The sequence below is a fragment of the Macrobrachium rosenbergii genome, chromosome 3 (assembly GCF_040412425.1).
Source record: "Macrobrachium rosenbergii isolate ZJJX-2024 chromosome 3, ASM4041242v1, whole genome shotgun sequence".
NCBI classification, from domain to species: domain Eukaryota; kingdom Metazoa; phylum Arthropoda; class Malacostraca; order Decapoda; family Palaemonidae; genus Macrobrachium; species Macrobrachium rosenbergii.
In genome coordinates this window covers 71,862,310-71,879,970 of record NC_089743.1, presented here as the reverse complement: position 1 = coordinate 71,879,970, position 17,661 = coordinate 71,862,310, and the positions used below count along the sequence as shown (strand labels likewise).

General features: G+C 40.4%; 2 protein-coding genes across 38 annotated transcripts in view; both read right to left on the bottom strand.

The window, feature by feature from the left end:
• Positions 1–5,271, bottom strand: part of Syt1 (Synaptotagmin 1) — a 165,946-nt gene extending 160,675 nt beyond the window's left edge. For 13 of the 37 annotated variants that reach the window (XM_067082250.1, XM_067082284.1, XM_067082350.1 and 10 more), the window contains exon 1: positions 4,799–5,160. The gene's annotated coding sequence lies outside the window, so the exon portion shown is untranslated. Of the gene's footprint in view, positions 1–4,798 lie in introns of all 37 variants that reach the window. The other 24 variants (XM_067082304.1, XM_067082211.1, XM_067082229.1 and 21 more) reach the window with 9 other exon arrangements.
• Positions 5,272–13,091: 7,820 nt separating this feature from the next.
• Positions 13,092–15,651, bottom strand: LOC136851533 (octapeptide-repeat protein T2-like). The gene is made up of 2 exons (XM_067125775.1): positions 15,517–15,651; positions 13,092–13,682 (listed from the first exon to the last, which is right to left on the bottom strand). Exons 1-2 carry the CDS (start codon positions 15,649–15,651, stop codon positions 13,092–13,094), a joined length of 726 nt encoding a protein of 241 aa, XP_066981876.1.
• Between the last annotated feature and the right edge of the window lie 2,010 nt (positions 15,652–17,661).

Genomic DNA, 17,661 nt, shown 5'->3' with positions numbered 1-17,661 from the left:
AGAGACGAAAAGGAACACTTATTGGTATCTAAAAACGACTTTGATTCTCCAAGATTTTATAATAAGAATAAACTCTAAATTCTCTCATGATGGTCATATATTGGCCTAAACGGCACGAGTGATGCTGAAGTGCTATACTGTTAATTACAAACTGAATTATTTATATTATCACATATTTGTATTAAATGAGGTAAGTTTTTTAGGTTGCCAAAGCTAAATACAACAGTCCCATAGACTGAACTATCAGTGAGGGAATCACATTATTTTAGATATTACTTACACAAGATACATGAAAACTTTACTGACATTATACTATGCCATCATATGATGTTAATCATCAAGCATGCGCAGAAGATACTTAAGTCACATATGATGCCCTTAATTATGCCGTCATTAATGATATGACGATACGTGATTAATGATGATAATATGGTATAACTTACTCAATCTGTAAGTGGTAAAAATTCGGGAAAAAAGATATTATAAATCAATTTAACAATTGAATAATAGTATTTGTCTGTCAGTTTACTGGGCCAGGGTTTGCTGGTAAGTAGCCGGTGTAGTTAATGGGGCTTGCATCGTTGAAGTTGGGTCCAGAATTAGTAATTACTGCCGTAATGATTAAACTTGCGGTTGTGATCATTAGGGATAATGTTCCTAAATTAAACGTAGAAAGGTTGTGTGCCAGTTGTTTGTTTGTGTTACAGTGGTTGTACCGTCGGATGTGTGATATTATTATTATTATTATTATTATTATTATTATTATTATTATTATTATTATTATTATTATTATTATTATTATTTCGCTGCTCTCATTATTTTTTTTCCTTCTATATGGCGTCCAGTGATCAGTAAGCAGTATGATAGAATCGTTATACTGACGCACATATAAATCGTTTTTAGCTTTATTTTGCTATTTGTGTCAAGGATTTTTACCATAACGACTTACTCTTCCACGCACACACACGCACACACCCACACCCACACCCACACCCACACACACACATATGTATATTATATGTGTGTGTATATATATATATATATATATATATATATATATATATATATATATATATATATATATATATATATATATATTATAAGACACACACACACATTTATATACTGTACATATATAAATAAGAGCCACACACACACACACAAAGGAGCGCAACCTTAAACCATTTCCTCAACGTTTCCAGACTAATTATAGTACGCACACAAAGCCAAATTCCCAAATGGCGAAAAAGAAATGTTTAAAAAAAAAAAATCGTATCCGAAGCCATTAAATACATTCCAAGCAGCAAATTATCCGCTGCCTCTTTGCGCTGGTCACACCCACTTCTCTCTTCCCACAGGCGGCTGGTTTTTTCCCATTTGCAAAAATTCTGCTTTAGAAAATCTGATGTAGTTTGGGTCTCTCCCGGAGATTTGCCGGTTTTTTTGTTTTAGGTTTTTACATCTTTATTCTTTCTTTTGTTTCTCCAGAAAGTATTTAATCAAAATAGAGTATATGAAAGTCTTTACTTCTAATGTTCGTGTTTTCCTGGGTTGCTAATCTACTTCATGGTTTTGGGGACCCTCGATAATAATATGCTGCCGTTCAATTGTAAACTTTCTGTCATTTTCAGTCTTTTTTTCGTTACATTTTCCCCTCTTGCTTTCTATCTTTATATATTGCACTTGGGTATGCTCTTGTTGTCAATCAGTTGTTTCTTAGTCATTAATTCACTGCTTTACTCGTTCATTTTTATCAGTAACTTCTCGTTCTGTGACTTTGCTTTTCCTTTACATCAGTGGCCATTATCTCGAGGAAAATAAGTACAGTACTCAGTTGCGACCTGATCATAATGCCTCAGACAGTTACTGAAAGCGCAAGTGGTTATTATCAATTTGCAAACAATAAGAAATAAAAATTACTGCCTTGTGTGAATTTCTGAGCATGAGTTTAAAGAAAGAGAAAAGGCGTGATAAAGAATGATAATTTAAAAAGAAAAATAAATACCAACCCTTTGTTTTTCAAAATTGAAAATGCTTAGTCCCACCCCCGCATACTGTACAATCATGCAAACATATTTTTAGATGTAATGGTTTTTGTGAATGCATGTATGTGCATATGTTCACATATACGCATATGCATATGTTTACGTTTTCATGTATATACAAAATGTGTTTGTTATGTTTTAATAGGTGTTAACTGCAGTGAACATGGTGTAACATCAGGAAGCAGGGAAGAGCTGTATTATAAAACTCTTCGGTTCACTGATCTGGAAAAGCAATAAACAACGGGATTTGGAACGTGTTATTGACACGTTGTTGACGATTTACCAGTCTTTTCTGAAACCTCATTGTTTCCTGATTACAACACAACATCGAAGTTTTACAGCACCAGTGAAAGTCTGGAGCTGTTAAAATAACGCTTGGCTACTTCGCGCATGGGAGCATCGCGCAAGCCCATCTTGTAATTGTGAAGCGACATTCATCGTTTATCATTTGTCATCCTCCTGTCACTGTTCACTCATTAGGCTGATCTCTAATACACTTTCGAAAGGCACGCAATGAAGGTATTCACTGGGGAGACTAGCTACTGGAACAAGCGCCAGTTTATGAGTTCATCGTCACATCCTGTTGTACTGCAATAGAAAACACACCGCCAAGTCTGTGGTAGATTTTAGCTTGATCATTAAATGCCTTGGTTTCCTTTTCCTGTATTGATAAAATTTGTAGTTATGCTAGAGTAAATAGACATCTTATTATCATTATTACAAACCCAAGTTCGTGTGGCTAAAAGTATATGCTTGTGAAAGAATGTTGCCAGATACATTGTCGTCATATTCTTTGTGAATGCTTTTAGACTTATGGATATTTATTTATGGCACTCATAAAATTTCAGTTTTGAATGTTGTCGTATAAAATATCCATCATGTGAACGTCAGTCAACGAGGTATATTTCTGTGTGTATTCTTAGTGCTGTGGTAATTATAAACATGTCAGTGAATAATTTCATAATACTTGCAGTATTAAAAGTTAAATAGTATTCAGTTTTCTAACTTACTCTAATGGAATTCATTGTAGAAATTATTCCAAAAACAGTGACTAAAAGTATCACTTAATACGTAAATATTTAAATATTAATATATTTATTTTTTTTATTTTTAAAATACATTTTACCAGGTTTTCAGCAGTTTTCTTATAAACTTTCTAGTGTGTATGAATAATACTCTTTAGAAACTTGAGCCATTTGTACTGACATAGACGACGGCCGTTATCTTGATTTTATTATTATGATTTATTATTATTATTATTATTATTATTATTATTATTATTGCCAAAAATCAGTTAGTTGATTAAACAAGATTTCATAGAAGGAAATGCTTCGTTTGAAAGTATTAAGTTACACAGCAAGAGAAGAGTTTATATTGTGGATATCTGTTCCGTAAATATATAGATCGAGTTTTTTGTGCAATGACTTACTGAAAGCGGTGGAATAGACAGAACCACTGAAATGGGCTTATGCAATTCTGCTATCTCTTTCTCATATGAGAAGGAAAGGAGGCAGGTTTGTGGGAAACTAAAAGAATGTGCCGTACAGTGAAATGTTCTAAATAGGATTGATTTGTTACCGCCCCCGCGGGGAGCATCTCCCTCTCCTCTTCCTCTCCCCCCGCCCCTTTCCCCCTTTGGGAATTGCTAGCTACAGAGCATAGTGGCATGCGGCCATCATTTGCTTAATGGGTCTTATTATTTCAGCCAGCTGGTTAATCCATCAACTGATGAGGTGATGAGGAGGATGGCGACTGTTGTGATGCCATGTTGATGACGGTCGTGGTAAAGATTGTGTAGGTTTGTGTAGCACTTGTCAATCTTGCGTTGATATCGCAGTGTGACATTTGGCAAAAAGAAATTCTTCTCTAATGTGGGGTTTGTTATCTGATACTGAATTTGTAACTAGAAGCAACCGAGTCATGTGATGCGTTTAGTGTGTCGCAATAAAATGGCCAGGAAGTTCCACGAGCATTTATTTTGATGCAGTATACACTGTAGCAAGGCACGTTTTCTCTAGTATAATCTGTTCATAAGCTAATCAGTGACTTCTAAGCTAGTAAATATAAATAGTGAAAATGCGAGTCTAGGCCTTTCGACAGACAGGAAATGAGTGATAACGTTGATTTGGAATCTTTTATTGCTACTGTATTTTGTCAACTTTATTTGCATTGATCTGGGGCTTAAATCTATCCTTTACTTTTATTTTCTTACTGCTTAATGTACAGGAGAGAAATATAAATTTTAGAAGGATGTTCTCCCTGATAGAATGTTTACGTGAAGAGTTGTAACGTCCGCAATATATGGATTATTTTGATTAGCTCTTCCCGAAGGTAATCGTTGCGTGTTATGTAACAGAGCTGGAGTAGGCCTTCTAGGGTCCCAATATCACGGGCTCGCCAGTGCAATATGGCACTACCTATACCTACGGGCTTGCGAATGTGATTATTTGCTCATACGGGTTTTTATTCTTGACTTTAAACACCGAGGGCGTGTAGCAAGATTAGAAATAATTGTTCTGAGTTCAAGAAACAGAAATATCCCCTTGGACTGTAGTAAAGTTCCCCGAGTGCCATCGGCCAATATGGTGGTTGGGAGGCACAGCTGATAGCAGTCGACCGAACCCGTGTGGTTGGCGGGCTAAGAAATACTCGGTGGGCTCCCACAGTTCCCTTTCCAGAATGATTTTCCAGATGAAACCCTTTTCCAGAGGGTTTCTTCTCGACACTGACACCTACACTGGATGAACACTTACCTGTTTAGCTTTTTGGAGAGGAGTTAAGAGTGATCCGTGAGTTTAAATAAGTTCGCAATCGACAGAGAGATCGCTTACGAGTCCATGCTTAGTGTCCAGCCGCCTCAAACTGCACTGGAAGAAGATGGGGGGAGGGGGAGAAGCGTCACTCGCCGGGATCAATAGCTTCTAGCCCCCTCACAAAAGGCCTCCTCCTCCACCACCACCACCACACAGACACACACACTCAGCGATTTGCTCAGACGATTCGCACTTAGTGCTTTCCTAGCCGGGTGTGGCCAGCGATATTCGCCTCAAAGAAATTTCCTTTTCTCTGGTGTCAATCGAGAGATGCTGCTCACTGCAAGGCAACCTATTTGTCTAGCTGACTGCCGCTCGGAACAGCAGGAGGTCGTGCTGGGTTATTCCAAGACTAGTAGCCTACATATCGAGCTGTGTAAAACCCGCTGTGATTGGACAACTCCATGATCAATGCCGTGTTTAAACCAATGGCAGCGTCGCTTCCATCCACCGGGAGTAGGCAAAATCGATATACAGAGCCAGGGAATGGGTGCCAGAGAGCCGTGTACGCAACTCCAGCTTGGCACTCTGATCAGAAGTCGTACATTTTGTACGTCTGGACTGTTTCCTCCAGAATATTTGACCTCTTCTTCCCTTTATTTTATTATTTCTGCCTTTTTATCCTACACGGAATGAGTCCTACAGGCCGTAAATCATCCCTCGTTCGTTGCGAAAGAGAGAAATGTAATATATTGAAAATCTCAGGACCCCTGGCACTACTAACGGTGACGTAGCGCTGTGGAATCAATATGACATATGTGGCAAGGGAAAAGTTGCCATATATCTCGAATAATTAGGGTCGATGTTTAAATCCCCGCCTGTCTGGAGCCCACAAGAAGTTGTACATGCTTTCTGCTCGGTGGCTGGGCTTGTGTTGGGTGGTTCTATAGGGGTCTCGCCTGTCTTCTTAACAATTACCAGCCAAACCTTAATTTTTCTCCACGGATGTCAGCTTCTCTTGTCTCGAGTGGACGGGCGATGGGAAAAATAATGTCAAAGACCAAAGCTTCGTAAATATTACTTTGGCAAAATCGAGTGAACTCACATTGCACCTACAACCACTGCCGACCTTGAAAATATTTCGAGAACAGGGAAGGAAAAACGCTGACTGGGTGTTTTTTTTTTTTTACTTGGGGCAAAAGACATTCCACTCGTAAGGGGTCGCTTGTTACCGAACTTTCTGATAAAAAGAAATTTATTCGATTATCATTATTATTATTATTATTACTTTTAATTAGAAGGAAGGGAGAGTATTTGTGTGTGTGTGTGCGCGCGCGCGCGTGCGTGCGTGCACGCGTGTGTGAGCGACCTTGACATCCTTCTCGTTATGGAAGTTGACGGTTTAAGACCAGAAATCTAACCATCTCAAACAAAAGGGAGAAACTAACCACAGGATTTGTCCCGCTTGTCTCTCTCGATTTGAGTTAAATTCACTTTTACTTTCTCCAGTTCGCTTCTCTCTCTCTCTCTCTCTCTCTCTCTCTCTCTTTTCTCGTCCAGCTTCTCTTTTCTCGTCCAGCTTACATTTCTTTGCTCACTAGAGTATTACAACATATCTTAAAGGAGGCAGCTAAAACAAAGTTCTCTCTCTCTCTCTCTCTCTCTCTCTCTCTCTCTCTCTCTCTCTCTCTCTCTCTCTCTCTCTTGTTTGAGTTTCAATTCGCAAGTATTTTTGCCGATATTGCAGATTTTCTTTATGCCAGAATCCAAATAAACTATCATTCACAGTAGATTCAACAAAAATATATCGAAATATTTCAAATCTGCTTCTTTCAGACTTTTTAACTTCATGACGTCAAAGTCAGAAATGTTATGGTATTCATTCATTAATTCTCGCATTTGCGGGAAATATCGATTCGCCGAAATTCTGGGAAGGATTTGTTTATATAAAATTTTGCTTTGAATGGAGAACTGGTGTTGCCTGTTGTTTAATTAATTTTTTATATAAGTATAAATCTATTGTCGCTTTTTTTTTATTTTAAGTGTTTTGTTCGAGATGTTGTATTTTCTTGTTTTGACGCCAGTGTATTATTACAGAATCAACCAATCAGTCAAGTCATCTAAAACGTAGGGAACACTGTACGTCAATACCACTGACATTTTTTTTATATTTCAATAAAGCGACATTCATCAGTGCTACATAATAAGTGAGCAATATGTCGTCAGTTAATATTTTTCGGTGTAATGAAACTTCATTCAGTTTATTCAAGGAATTCAGGAGTTCATTCACCCTTTTTGATTCCCTTTTTGGTGTCTGGTGGTGGAGCCTTGGATCTCGCCGTCTGCCTGCATCGTGTCCGAACTTGGTGTGACCCTGATTTTGGGTTGTCTGAAGAGAAGCTTTGCAGTATGCAATGGTGTTAGCATTGCTGTTTTCGTCTTTATTCTGCTGTTGGTGTTGTTGTTGATACTAATTTATTATTATTATTATTATTATTATTATTATTATTATTACAAGGATGCATTAATCATAATTATGAATTTAGTGAAATATTTCTCGTGGCCTTCTGATAACACGATCCCATTGTTGAGGATAAATGCTTTTCAATCTTACAGGCCCTTTTTCGGGCCAGAAACACCAAAATCGTGTAAAGTTTGTGCTGTTTGAAAATAAGAATCTTGTGCTCTAGGTTTAACCAAATAGTTGGAAAGTTGGTTAACGAAAATGCCGTATTTTTAACCCCCTTCTTTCAAAAGCTGAGGTATAGTTTTGGGGAGAAAAGCGATATACCCAACTTCTGTGAAGGTGACGAATTTTCTCCTAACAGTGAGTCCAGGTCTGAAAGGCGTGGGAATACCACTAATGGGTTCAGATATATAGTCTATTTTAGTTTATAAATGTTGGTCTAAGAATGCATGGTGGGGAATGTGAGAAAAGACCCTGTGGAACTGTGCATAGAAAATTTGAAATAGCGGTATGGGATACAATTACATTCAGAAGAGGACACTTAATATTAACCCCCGAAGATATATCTTCAAGACGTCTTTTCTTTAGTGAGAGAAATAAATATACTTCACTGTTGTGCAGTTAGCATGAAATCACTTACAACTCCAAAATGCTGCAGACGTGAAATTGAATTATATGGCTCCATTTGCTAAAACATATTTTTTATTCATTTACTGTATTTTTAAAGTAATTCCTGATTTTTTGAAATTTCGTGTTTGTTTTGACAGTTTCTGATTTACGTATTTGATACAATTAATCCTATTTCCTTCAACCACTTTATCTTCGTACTTTGACTCCTGGCATGACTGACCTTTACCAACTCATCAAGGTCAGACAAAATCTAAGCTTCAAATGATTTCACAGATTGGTTGCTAATAATGGCCATGTTTTTGACTACCGAGAATGTTTATACATTATTTATTCAAAGATGTCATTGTTGAATTCAGGTCTGTAAGGCACGGTATCGAGAAATCTTTAGTAGTGACTGATTCGCAACGGGTTATATTTATTTAAAAATTTGTTTCGTTTTTTAATATGAAAAATTGTTTGAGAACTCCGTAGAGTTTTTTTTTTACCTTAATCACTAATATCATTGCATTAGCAGTAAATATAACGCATAGTTTGCAGATTAATATGATTATTATCATTATTATTTCTGTCTTTGTTGTTATTTTTTATTATTATTTGTGATATGTTATTATTACCGATACTGCTATCGGAGAATGAACAATCATATTAAAAAATGAGCAGGATTAAAAGACCCAAGAACATTACACAGGGGTTCCCAAACCTTTTTTAAGATTGAAGAGCATTCAGTGGTTTCGTGGGTAGTTATGGAAAGACTTCCACAAATGCGGATGATTGCAAGGCAGTCCAGTTACTAAGAATAACTTCAAATCCCGCAAAAAATGTAGATTACTTGACCAAACGATTCACTAGTATGGTTTGTATAGCTAAGATAATTTTGTGTAAATTATTACCATTTACTAGTCTTGCACTTTATACATATTGATTGATATATAACGGCATACACTGGTAATATGTTTGTATCTCAAGAAAATAATTATGATGTTATTGAATACATTGAATTTGTCTTAATACTGATGAGGAAAACTATAAAAACTAATCACTTTATGGAAAGATATCCATTTATATTGCTCATTTATAGATATATCCCTCATACAATGCTACACAGATTATATTTGCTTGCTCTTTGCATGTTTAATTTACTGAAAGATTTTAATTACACATGAGATTACAGAAATGCTGATATATATACAGAAATGCTTCTTATTGTTGATGAAATTGAGGAGGAATTCCAAACGAAGAGTACACAGCTGAGAGTGTATGCAGCTCTCTCTCTCTCTCTCTCTCTCTCTCTCTCTCTCTCTCTCTCTCTCTCTCTCTCTCTCTCTCTCTCTCGCCAAAAAACCATAACATGGACGGGAATGCTAATGCTGGCACCAGCGGCTTTTTGTTTTGTATTTTATCTCACAGATTTACTAGAATAAAAATGCATGTTCTGCATAGTTGAGATGTAGACTTTAGGGATATTTTTAAAAGGATTTTTTTTTTAAAAATAATTTTTCTCTTAATTTAGGGGTTAGTCATCCGGAATCAATGTTCCAGTAGAAGTAATGGTTTCATCAATACTACATTTACTGTACTTGAGACAAGGTATGCAGTTACTTGCTTTAGTCAGCAGTAATCTTTAAAAATATATTAATGAAACTACTACTAATGGAACATTGGCATCAGGCGGATATTCTTTTCACAAAAGTGTATTATGTGCACTCCTGCCTCTTAACACCATTATCTGGTTCGATTTTTGGAATTCGGAACGAGGTAAGTTCGCTTTTTGAAGTTCGGAAAAAAAAATGCTTCCATTTTGCAAATATCTACCCACCCCACCCCATTCTAACCTTTCCCATCACCCCCTTTTCCTCCTCTCCCCTCTCCGTTTCCGTTTCCAGATGCCCTCTTCCTACTCCTTTCCAGATCCCTTCTCCCTTTTCTTTCTTGGTGCCCTTTTCCTGTTCTTTTCAAAGATGTCCTTTCCCTGTTCCATTCCAGATGTCCTCTTTCTGTTCTTTTCCAGATGCACCTCTCCCTTTTCCTTTCCAGATGTCCTCTCCCTTTTCTTTTCCAGTAACCGTCGCCCATTTCTTTTCCAGATGTATCCTCCCTTTTCCTTTCCAGGTACCCTCTCCCTTTTCCTTTCCATGTGCCTTCTCCCTTTTCCTTTCCAGAAACCCTCTCCCTTTTCCTTTCCAGAAGCCCTCTCTCTTTTACTTTCCAGAAGCCCTTTCCGTTTTCCTTTCCAAATGCCCTCTCCCTTTATCTTTCCAGGTGCCCTCTCCCTTTTCCTTTCCAGAAGCCCTTTCCCTTTCCAGATGACAGATGCCCTCTCCCTTTATCTTACCAGGTGCCCTCTCCCTTTTCCTTTCCAGAAGACCTCTCCCTTTTCCTTTCAAGATGCCCTTTCCCTTTTCCTTTCCAGGTGCCTCTCCTCTTTCCTTTCCAGAAGCACTCTCCCTTTTCCTTTCCAGATGCCCTCTCCATTTTCCTTTCCAGGTGCGTCTCCCTTTTCCTTTCCAGAAGCCTTCTTTTTCCTTTTCAGAAGCCCTCTCGCCTTTCCTTTCCAGATGCCTTCTCCTTTTTCCTTTCCAGGCACCCTCTCCCTTTTCCTTCCCAGAAACCCTCTCCCTTTTTCTTTCCAATTGCCCTCTCCCTTTTCCTGTCCATGTGCCCTGTCCTTTTTCCTTTCCAGCTGCCCTCTCCCTTTTCCCTTCCGGAAGCCCTCTCCCTTTTCCTTTCCGGAAGCCCTCTCCCTTTTCCTTTCCGGAAGCCCTCTTCCTTTTCCTTTCTGGAAGCCCTCTCCCTTTTCCTTTCTAGGTGCCCTCTCCTTTTCTTTTTCAGGAGACCTCTCCGTTTTCCCTTCCAAATACCCTCTACCTTTTCTTTTCCAGGAGACCTTTCCCTTTTCCTTTCCAGGTGCCCTCTCCCTTTTCCTGTCTACGTGCCCTCTCCTTTTTCCTGTCCATGTGCATTCTCCCCTTTCCTTTCCAGAAGTCCTCTCGCGTTTCCTTTCCAGATGCTCTCTCCCTTTTACTTTCCAGAAGCTATCTCCCTTTCCCTTTCCAGATTCTCTCTGCCTTTTCTTTTCCAGATTCTCTCCTGTTTCCTTTCCAGATGCCATCTTCCTTTTCCTTTCCAGATGCCCTCTCCCTTTTTCTTTCCAGGAGTTCTCTCCCTTTTTCTTTCCAGATGCCTTCTCCCTTTTCCTTTCTGGAAGCCATCTCCCTTTTCCTTTCCAAAAGCACTCTCCTTTTACCTTTCCAGATACCGCATCCTTTTCCCTTTCTAGATGCCCTCTCCCTTTTCCTGTCCAAAAACCCTCTCCCTTTTTCCTTTCCAAAAGCCCTCTCCCTTTTCCTTTCCAAATGCCCACTCACTTTTCCTTCCAGATGTCCTCTCTACAGTACTTTCCTTTCCATGTGCCCTCTCCCTTTTCCTTTCCTAAAGCCCTCTCCCTTATCCTTTCCAAGTGTCCTCTCCATTTTCCGTTCCAGAAGCCCCTCTCTCCTTTTTCCTTCCATTTGCCCTTCTCTCTTCCCTCTTTCCAGAAACCTCTCCCTTTCCCTTTCCATGTGCCCTCTCCCTTCCTTTCTAGAAGCCCTCTCCCTTTTCCTTTCCAGAAGACCTCTCCCTTTTCATTTCCAGAAGCCCTCTTCCTTTTCCTTTCCAGAAGCTCTCTCCCTTTTCCTTTTAAGATGCCCTCTTCATTTTCCTTTCCAGGCTCCTCTCCTTTCTTTCCTTTCTGAAGCCCTCCCTTTTCCTTCCAGAAGCAATTCTTGCTTTTCCTTTCTAGCCCTCTCCCTATTTCCCAGAAGCCCCTCCTTTCCTTTTAGAGAAGCCCTCTCCCTTTTCCTTTCCAGAAGCCCTCTTGCTTTTCCTTTCCAGGCGCCCTCTCACTTTTCCTTTCCAGAAGCCCTCTTGCTTTTCCTTTCCAGAAGCCCTCTCGCTTTTTCTTTCCAGAAGCCCTTTCCCTTTTCCTTTCCAGAAGCCCTCTCGCTTTTTCTTTCCGGAAGCCCCGTCCCTTTTCCTTTCCAGAAGCCCTCTCCCTTTTCCTTTCGTGAAGCCCTCTCCCTTTTTCTTTCTAGGTGCCCTCTTCTTTTACTTTCCAGAAGCCCTCTACCTTTTCCTTTCTAGAAACCATCTCGTTTTTCCTTTCCAGAAGACTGCTCCCTTTAACTTTCCAGATGCCCTCTCCCTTTTCCTTTCGTGAAGCCCTCTCCCTTTTACTTTCCAGGAGCCGTCACTCTTTTGCTTTTCAGACGCCCTGTCCTTTTTTCTTTCCAAAAGCTCTCTCTCTTTTCTTTCCAGAACCCCTTTCCCCTTTCCTTTCCAGATTCCTTCTCACTTTTCCTTTCCAGAAGCCCTCTCCCTTTACCTTTCTAGAAGCCCTCTTTCTTTTCCTTTCCTGAAACTCTCTTCCTTTTCCCTTCCAAGGGCCCTCTCTCTTTTCTTTTTCCAGAAACCCTCTCCGTTTTCCTTTCCAGGCGCGCTCTCCGTTTTCCTCTCCAGATGCCCTCTTCCTTTTCCTTTCCAGATGCCTATCCCTTTCCTTTCTGGAAGCCTCTCCCTTTACCTTTCCGGATGCCCTCTCCCTTTTCCTTTCTCGAAGCCCTCTCCCTTTTCCTTTCCAGAAGCCCTTTCCCTTTTCCATTCCAGATGACCTCTCCCTTCCCCTTTCCAGATGCCCTTTCCTTTTTCCTTTCTAGAAGCCCTCTTCCTTTTCCTTTCAAGAAGCCCTCTCCCTTTTCCTTTCCAGAAGCCCTCTCTCTTTTCCTTTCCAGATGTACTCTCCCTTTTCCTCTCCAGATGCCCTTTTCCTTTTCCATTCCAGGATCCCTCTCCCTTTCCTTTCCATGTGCCCTCTCCCTTTCCTTTCCGGAAGCCTCTCCTTTTACCTTTCCAGATGCCCTCTCCCTTTTCCTCTCTAGAAGCCCTCCCCCTTTTCCTTTCAAGAAGCCCTCTCTCTTTTCCTTTCCAGATGCCCTCTCCCTTCCCCTTCCCGGAGGCCCTTACCTTTTTCCTTTCTAGAAGCCCTCCCCCTTTTACTTTCTGGAAGCCCTCTCCCTTTTCCTTTCCAGAAGCCCTCTCTCTTTTCTTTTCCAGAAGCCCTCTCCCTTTTCCTTTACAGTTGCCCTCTCCCTTTTCCTTTACAGAAGCCCTCTCCCTTTACCTTTCCAGATGTCTTCTCCCTTTTCATTTCCAAAAGCCCTATCCCCTTTCCTTTCCAGATGACCTCTCCCTTTTCCTTTCCAGATGATCTCTCCCTTTTCCTTTCCAGAAGACCTCTCCCTTTTTCCTTCCTGAAGCCTCTCCTTTATCTTCAGATGTCTTCTCCTTTTCCTTCAGATGCCTCCTTTCCTCCAGATGCTCTCCCTTTTTACCTTCCAGTGAAGCCATCCCTTTCCTTTCCAGATACTCTCCCTTTTCCTGTCCAAAGCCCTCTCCTTTTCCTTTCAAGCCTCCTCTCCTTCTTCCAAAATGCCCACTCACTTTCCCTTCAGGTGTCCTCTCTATGGGTACTTTCCTTTCCATGTGCCCTCTCCCTTTTCCTTTCCTAAAGCCCTCTCCCATATCCTTTCCAAGTGTCCTCTCCCTTTTCCGTTCCAGAAGCCCTCTCCCTTTTCCTTTCCATTTGCCCTCTCTCTTTCCTTTCCAGAAACCTCTCCCTTTCCCTTTCCATGTGCCCTCTCCCTTCCTTTCTAGAAGCCCTCTCCCTTTTCCTGGGGAAGACCTCTCCTTTTCTTCATTTCCAAAGCCCTCTTCCTTTTCCTTTCCTGAAGTTTCTCCCCTCTCCTTTTCCTTTTAAGATGCCCTCTTCATTTTCCTTTCCAGGCTCCCTCTCGCTTTTCCTTTCCAGAAGCCCTCTCCCTTTTCCTTTCCAGAAGCACTCTTGCTTTTCCTTTCTAGAAGCCCTCTCCCATTTCCTTTCCAGAAGCCCTCTCCCCTTTCCTTTAGAGAAGCCCTCTCCCTTTTCCTTCCAAACTCTCTCCTTTTTTCCTTTTCCAGAAGCCCTCTTGCTTTTCCTTTCAGGCGCCTCTACTTTTCCCTTTCTCAGAAGCCCCTCTTGCTTTTCCCTTTCCAGAAGCCCCCCTCTTTTCCTTCAAGCCCTTTCCCTTTTCCTTTCAGCTCCCTCCTTTTTCTTTCCAAGCCCAAATCCCTTTTCTTTCCAAGCCTCTCCCTTTCCCTTTCGTGAGCCCTCCCTTTTTCTTTCTAGGTACCCTCTTCTTTACTTTTCCAGCCCTCTACCTTTTCCTTTCTAGAAACCATCTCGTTTCCTTTCCAGAAGACTGCCCTTTAACTTTCCAGATGCCTCTCCTTTTCCTTTCATGAAGCCCTCTCCTTTTACTTTCCAGGAATCACTCTTTTGCTTTTTTCAGACGCCCTGTCCTTTTTTCTTTCCAAAAGCTCTCTCCCTTTTCTTTCCAGAACCCCTTTCCCCTTTCCTTTCCAGATTCCTTCTCACTTTTCCTTTCCAGAAGCCCTCTCCCTTTACCTTTCTAGAAGCCCTCTTCCTTTTCCTTTCTAGAAGCCCTCTTTCTTTTCCTGTCCTGAAACTCTCTTCCTTTTCCTTTCCAAGGGCCCTCTCTCTTTCTTTTCCAGAAACCCTCTCGTTTTCCTTTTTCCAGGCGCGCTCTCCGTTTTCCTCTCCAGATGCCCTTTCCCTTTTCCTTTCCAGAAGCCCTCTCCCTTTTCCTTTCCAGATGCCCTATCCCTTTCCTTTCTGGAAGCCTCCTTTACCTTTCCGGATGCCCCTCTCCCTTCCCTTTCTCAGCCTTCTCCCTTTTCTTTCCAGGAAGCCTTTTCCCTTTTCCATTCCAGATGACCTCCCTTCCCCTCTTCCTGATGCCCTTTCCTTTTCCTTTCTAGAGGCCCTCTCTTTTTTCTTTCAAGAAGCCCTCTCCCTTTTCCTTTCCAGAAGCCCTCTCTCTTTTCCTTTCCAGATGTACTCTCCCTTTTCCTCTCCAGATACACCTTTGTTGCCTTTCCATTCCAGGATCCCTCTCCCTTTCCTTTCCATGTGCCCTCTCCCTTTCCCTTTCCGAACCTCTCCTTTACCTTTCCAGATGCCCCTCTCCCTTTTCCTCTCTAGAAGCCTCCCCCTTTTCCTTTCAGCCCTCTCTCTTTCCTTTCCAGATGCCCCCTCCTTCCCCTTCCTGGAGGCCCTTACCTTTTCCTTTCTAGAAGCCCTCCTTTTACTTTCTGGAACTCCTCCTTTTCCTTTGTGAAGCCTCCTCTTTCTTTTCCAGAAGCCCTCTCCCTTTCCTTTACAGTTGCCTCTCCTTTTCCTTTTACAGAAGCCCTCTCCCTTACCTTCCAGATGTCTTCTCCCTTTTCATTTCCAAAAGCCCTATCCCCTTTCCTTTCCAGATGACCTCTCCCTTTTCCTTTCCAGATGATCTCTCCCTTTTCCTTTCCAGAAGACCTCTCCCTTTTTCCTTCCCGGAAGCCCTCTCCCTTTACCTTTCCAGATGTCTTCTCCCTTTTCCTTCCAGATGCCCTCCCCCTTTCCCCTCCAGATGCCCTCTCCCTTTTACCTTCCAGAAGCCATCTCCCCTTTCCTTTCCAGATACCCTCTCCCTTTTCCTTTCCAGAAGCCCTCTCCTTTTCCTTTCCGGAAGCCCTCTCCCTTTACCTTTCCAGGTACCCTCTCCCTTTTCTTTCCAAATGCCCTCTTCCTTTCCTTCCATGCCCACCCTTTCTCTTCCAGAAGCTCTCTTTCTTTTTCCTCCTTCCTCCTTCTGGTTCCAGAAGCCCTCTCCCTGTTCATTTCCAGAAGCCCTCTCCCTTTTCCTTTTCGGAAGCCTTCTTCCTTTTCCGTTCCAGAGGCCCTCTCCCTTGTCCTTTCCAGAAGCCCTCGCGCTTCTTTTCCAGAAGCTCTCTCCCTTTTCCTTTCCAGAAGCCCTCTCCTTTTTCCTTTCTAGAAGCCCTCTTCCTTTTCCTTTCCGGAAGCCCTCTCCTTTTTCCTTTCCAGAAGCCCTCTCCCTTTTCCTTACTAGAGGCCCTTTCCCTTTTCCTCTCTAGATCCTCTTCCCTATCCACACCGATGTATAGTCATATATCGAAGATATCTGTATGCTGCGTCATTTTTTCATTAACTAATGATATCACTCCAATCAAATCAACTAATAGCGATATGTCACGCGGGGATTCGTAATTGGTTACTTGATGTTAATGAAGGACGTCGTGTAACCAGCTAATCACTATACATCACATAGCGCTTCTTGGTAGGTTACTCGAAGGCGCTTTGGGGGACCTGCAAATTCAATTGACCTGCTCATACCTTGATAGTGACATTCAAAGAATCATAACTCTTAGATATAAGAAAACCTTTAATATCGTCAGATCTTTATTTCTTGACAACCAAGACATTTAATATCAAGGAAATCAGGTTCTATTTTAAACTGAGGTCTCAGTTTACAATAGAACCATAATGTTAGTAAAAGATATCCATATTTACTTTTATAATATACATTTTATTGATAACTTATTGCCAAATGTGTATGTAACTTCCAATATCATTTGTTCAAATTACCCGCAATTTGAGTACAAAAATATGTTTATGTATATTTCTAGAACAGTTTAAGAAATAAAACTTGCACTTTTTTATTATTTTAAAGATGACTAATTTCCACCCATTGTTTCACGATTTGCTAAAATTGGTATTATGTTAATCACCTGCAATTTCCAGAAACACTCTGTATATGTAAAACTGTTTATTTATTGCTGCCATATCGCTGTGCATATGGATTAATCATGCGATCTAAGAATACGTAAATGAAAACTTTTTCAGTGAATTTTTATCATATTGTATTTCTGAATGACGTCACGGTCTGTAAGGGGGTGTTCTCAGCACCGAGGTGTCATCATCATCATCGTCATCATCAACGTCCTTGTTTATTTTTGGAGGCCCACCTTTTGGCCCACATTTGGTACAACCGGTGCGCTCCATTTGACTGTTTATTACAATTGTTTTTTTCTTTTTTTTTTTTTTGAAGAGATGTTTTTAGCTTCTTCCAAAATGTCTTTTTTTTGGGTGGCTGAGCTCATGGATGAGTCCACTGTTATGATTCATATGTCCTTTTCCCAATATATATATATATATATATATATATATATATATATATATATATATATATATATATATATATATATATATATTTGAAGTCTTCCAATATCTTCCTGTCTGTTCTTTATCGCTGTGTCTCAAATCCGTATTTTTCATATTCAGTTCTTATTGTTGCCTATCCAAGTCCTTGAAGGCTTGGTTTTTTTATACTATGGGATTTTTTTATTATTCATTTGGCTGTTTCTTTAATCATAATTTAGTATTTTGTTATATAGACTGATCTAGTAGTCTAGTACTGTGAGATCTTATTTATGTATAGTCATTTTTAACGTATCCGTATGTATGTACTTCTTTAAGAAGAATACTTATTTAGGTGATGATGTTCTGTTTTCACCATTTTTAATATTTGAGCTGTTCCACTTATGGTTCCATCAGTTACTACTCCTTAATTTCTCATTGCTCCGCTGTTGGCACCTCTCTTTCATTTATTTTTAGTGTTTTAATATAAGATATTTTGGGGGCTTCTTTTTTTTCTGCTAGGATACATTTCGTCTTATCTTCGTTTAGTTTCAGTCTATCTCTGTTCATTCAAGTCGTGACAACCTTCATGATATTTTTTATTTTGATCATATCTTCAGAGCCGCCCATAACGAGACAAAATTGTGTATCATGTGCACCAAGCTTACACTTTACTTTTCCATATTCCAGGAT

What these genes read in the sequence shown, in the direction of transcription:
- LOC136851533 (XM_067125775.1), bottom strand. Translation starts at nt 15,651, where the DNA reads ATGAACAGGGAGAGGGCTTCTGGAACCAGAAGGAGGAAGGAGGAAAAA. An exon ending in GGGAGAGGGTACCTGGAAAG is followed by an intron (nt 13,683 to 15,516) that starts GTAAAGGGAGAG and finishes GCATCTTAAAAG; the next exon opens with GAAAAGGAGAGGGGAGAAAC.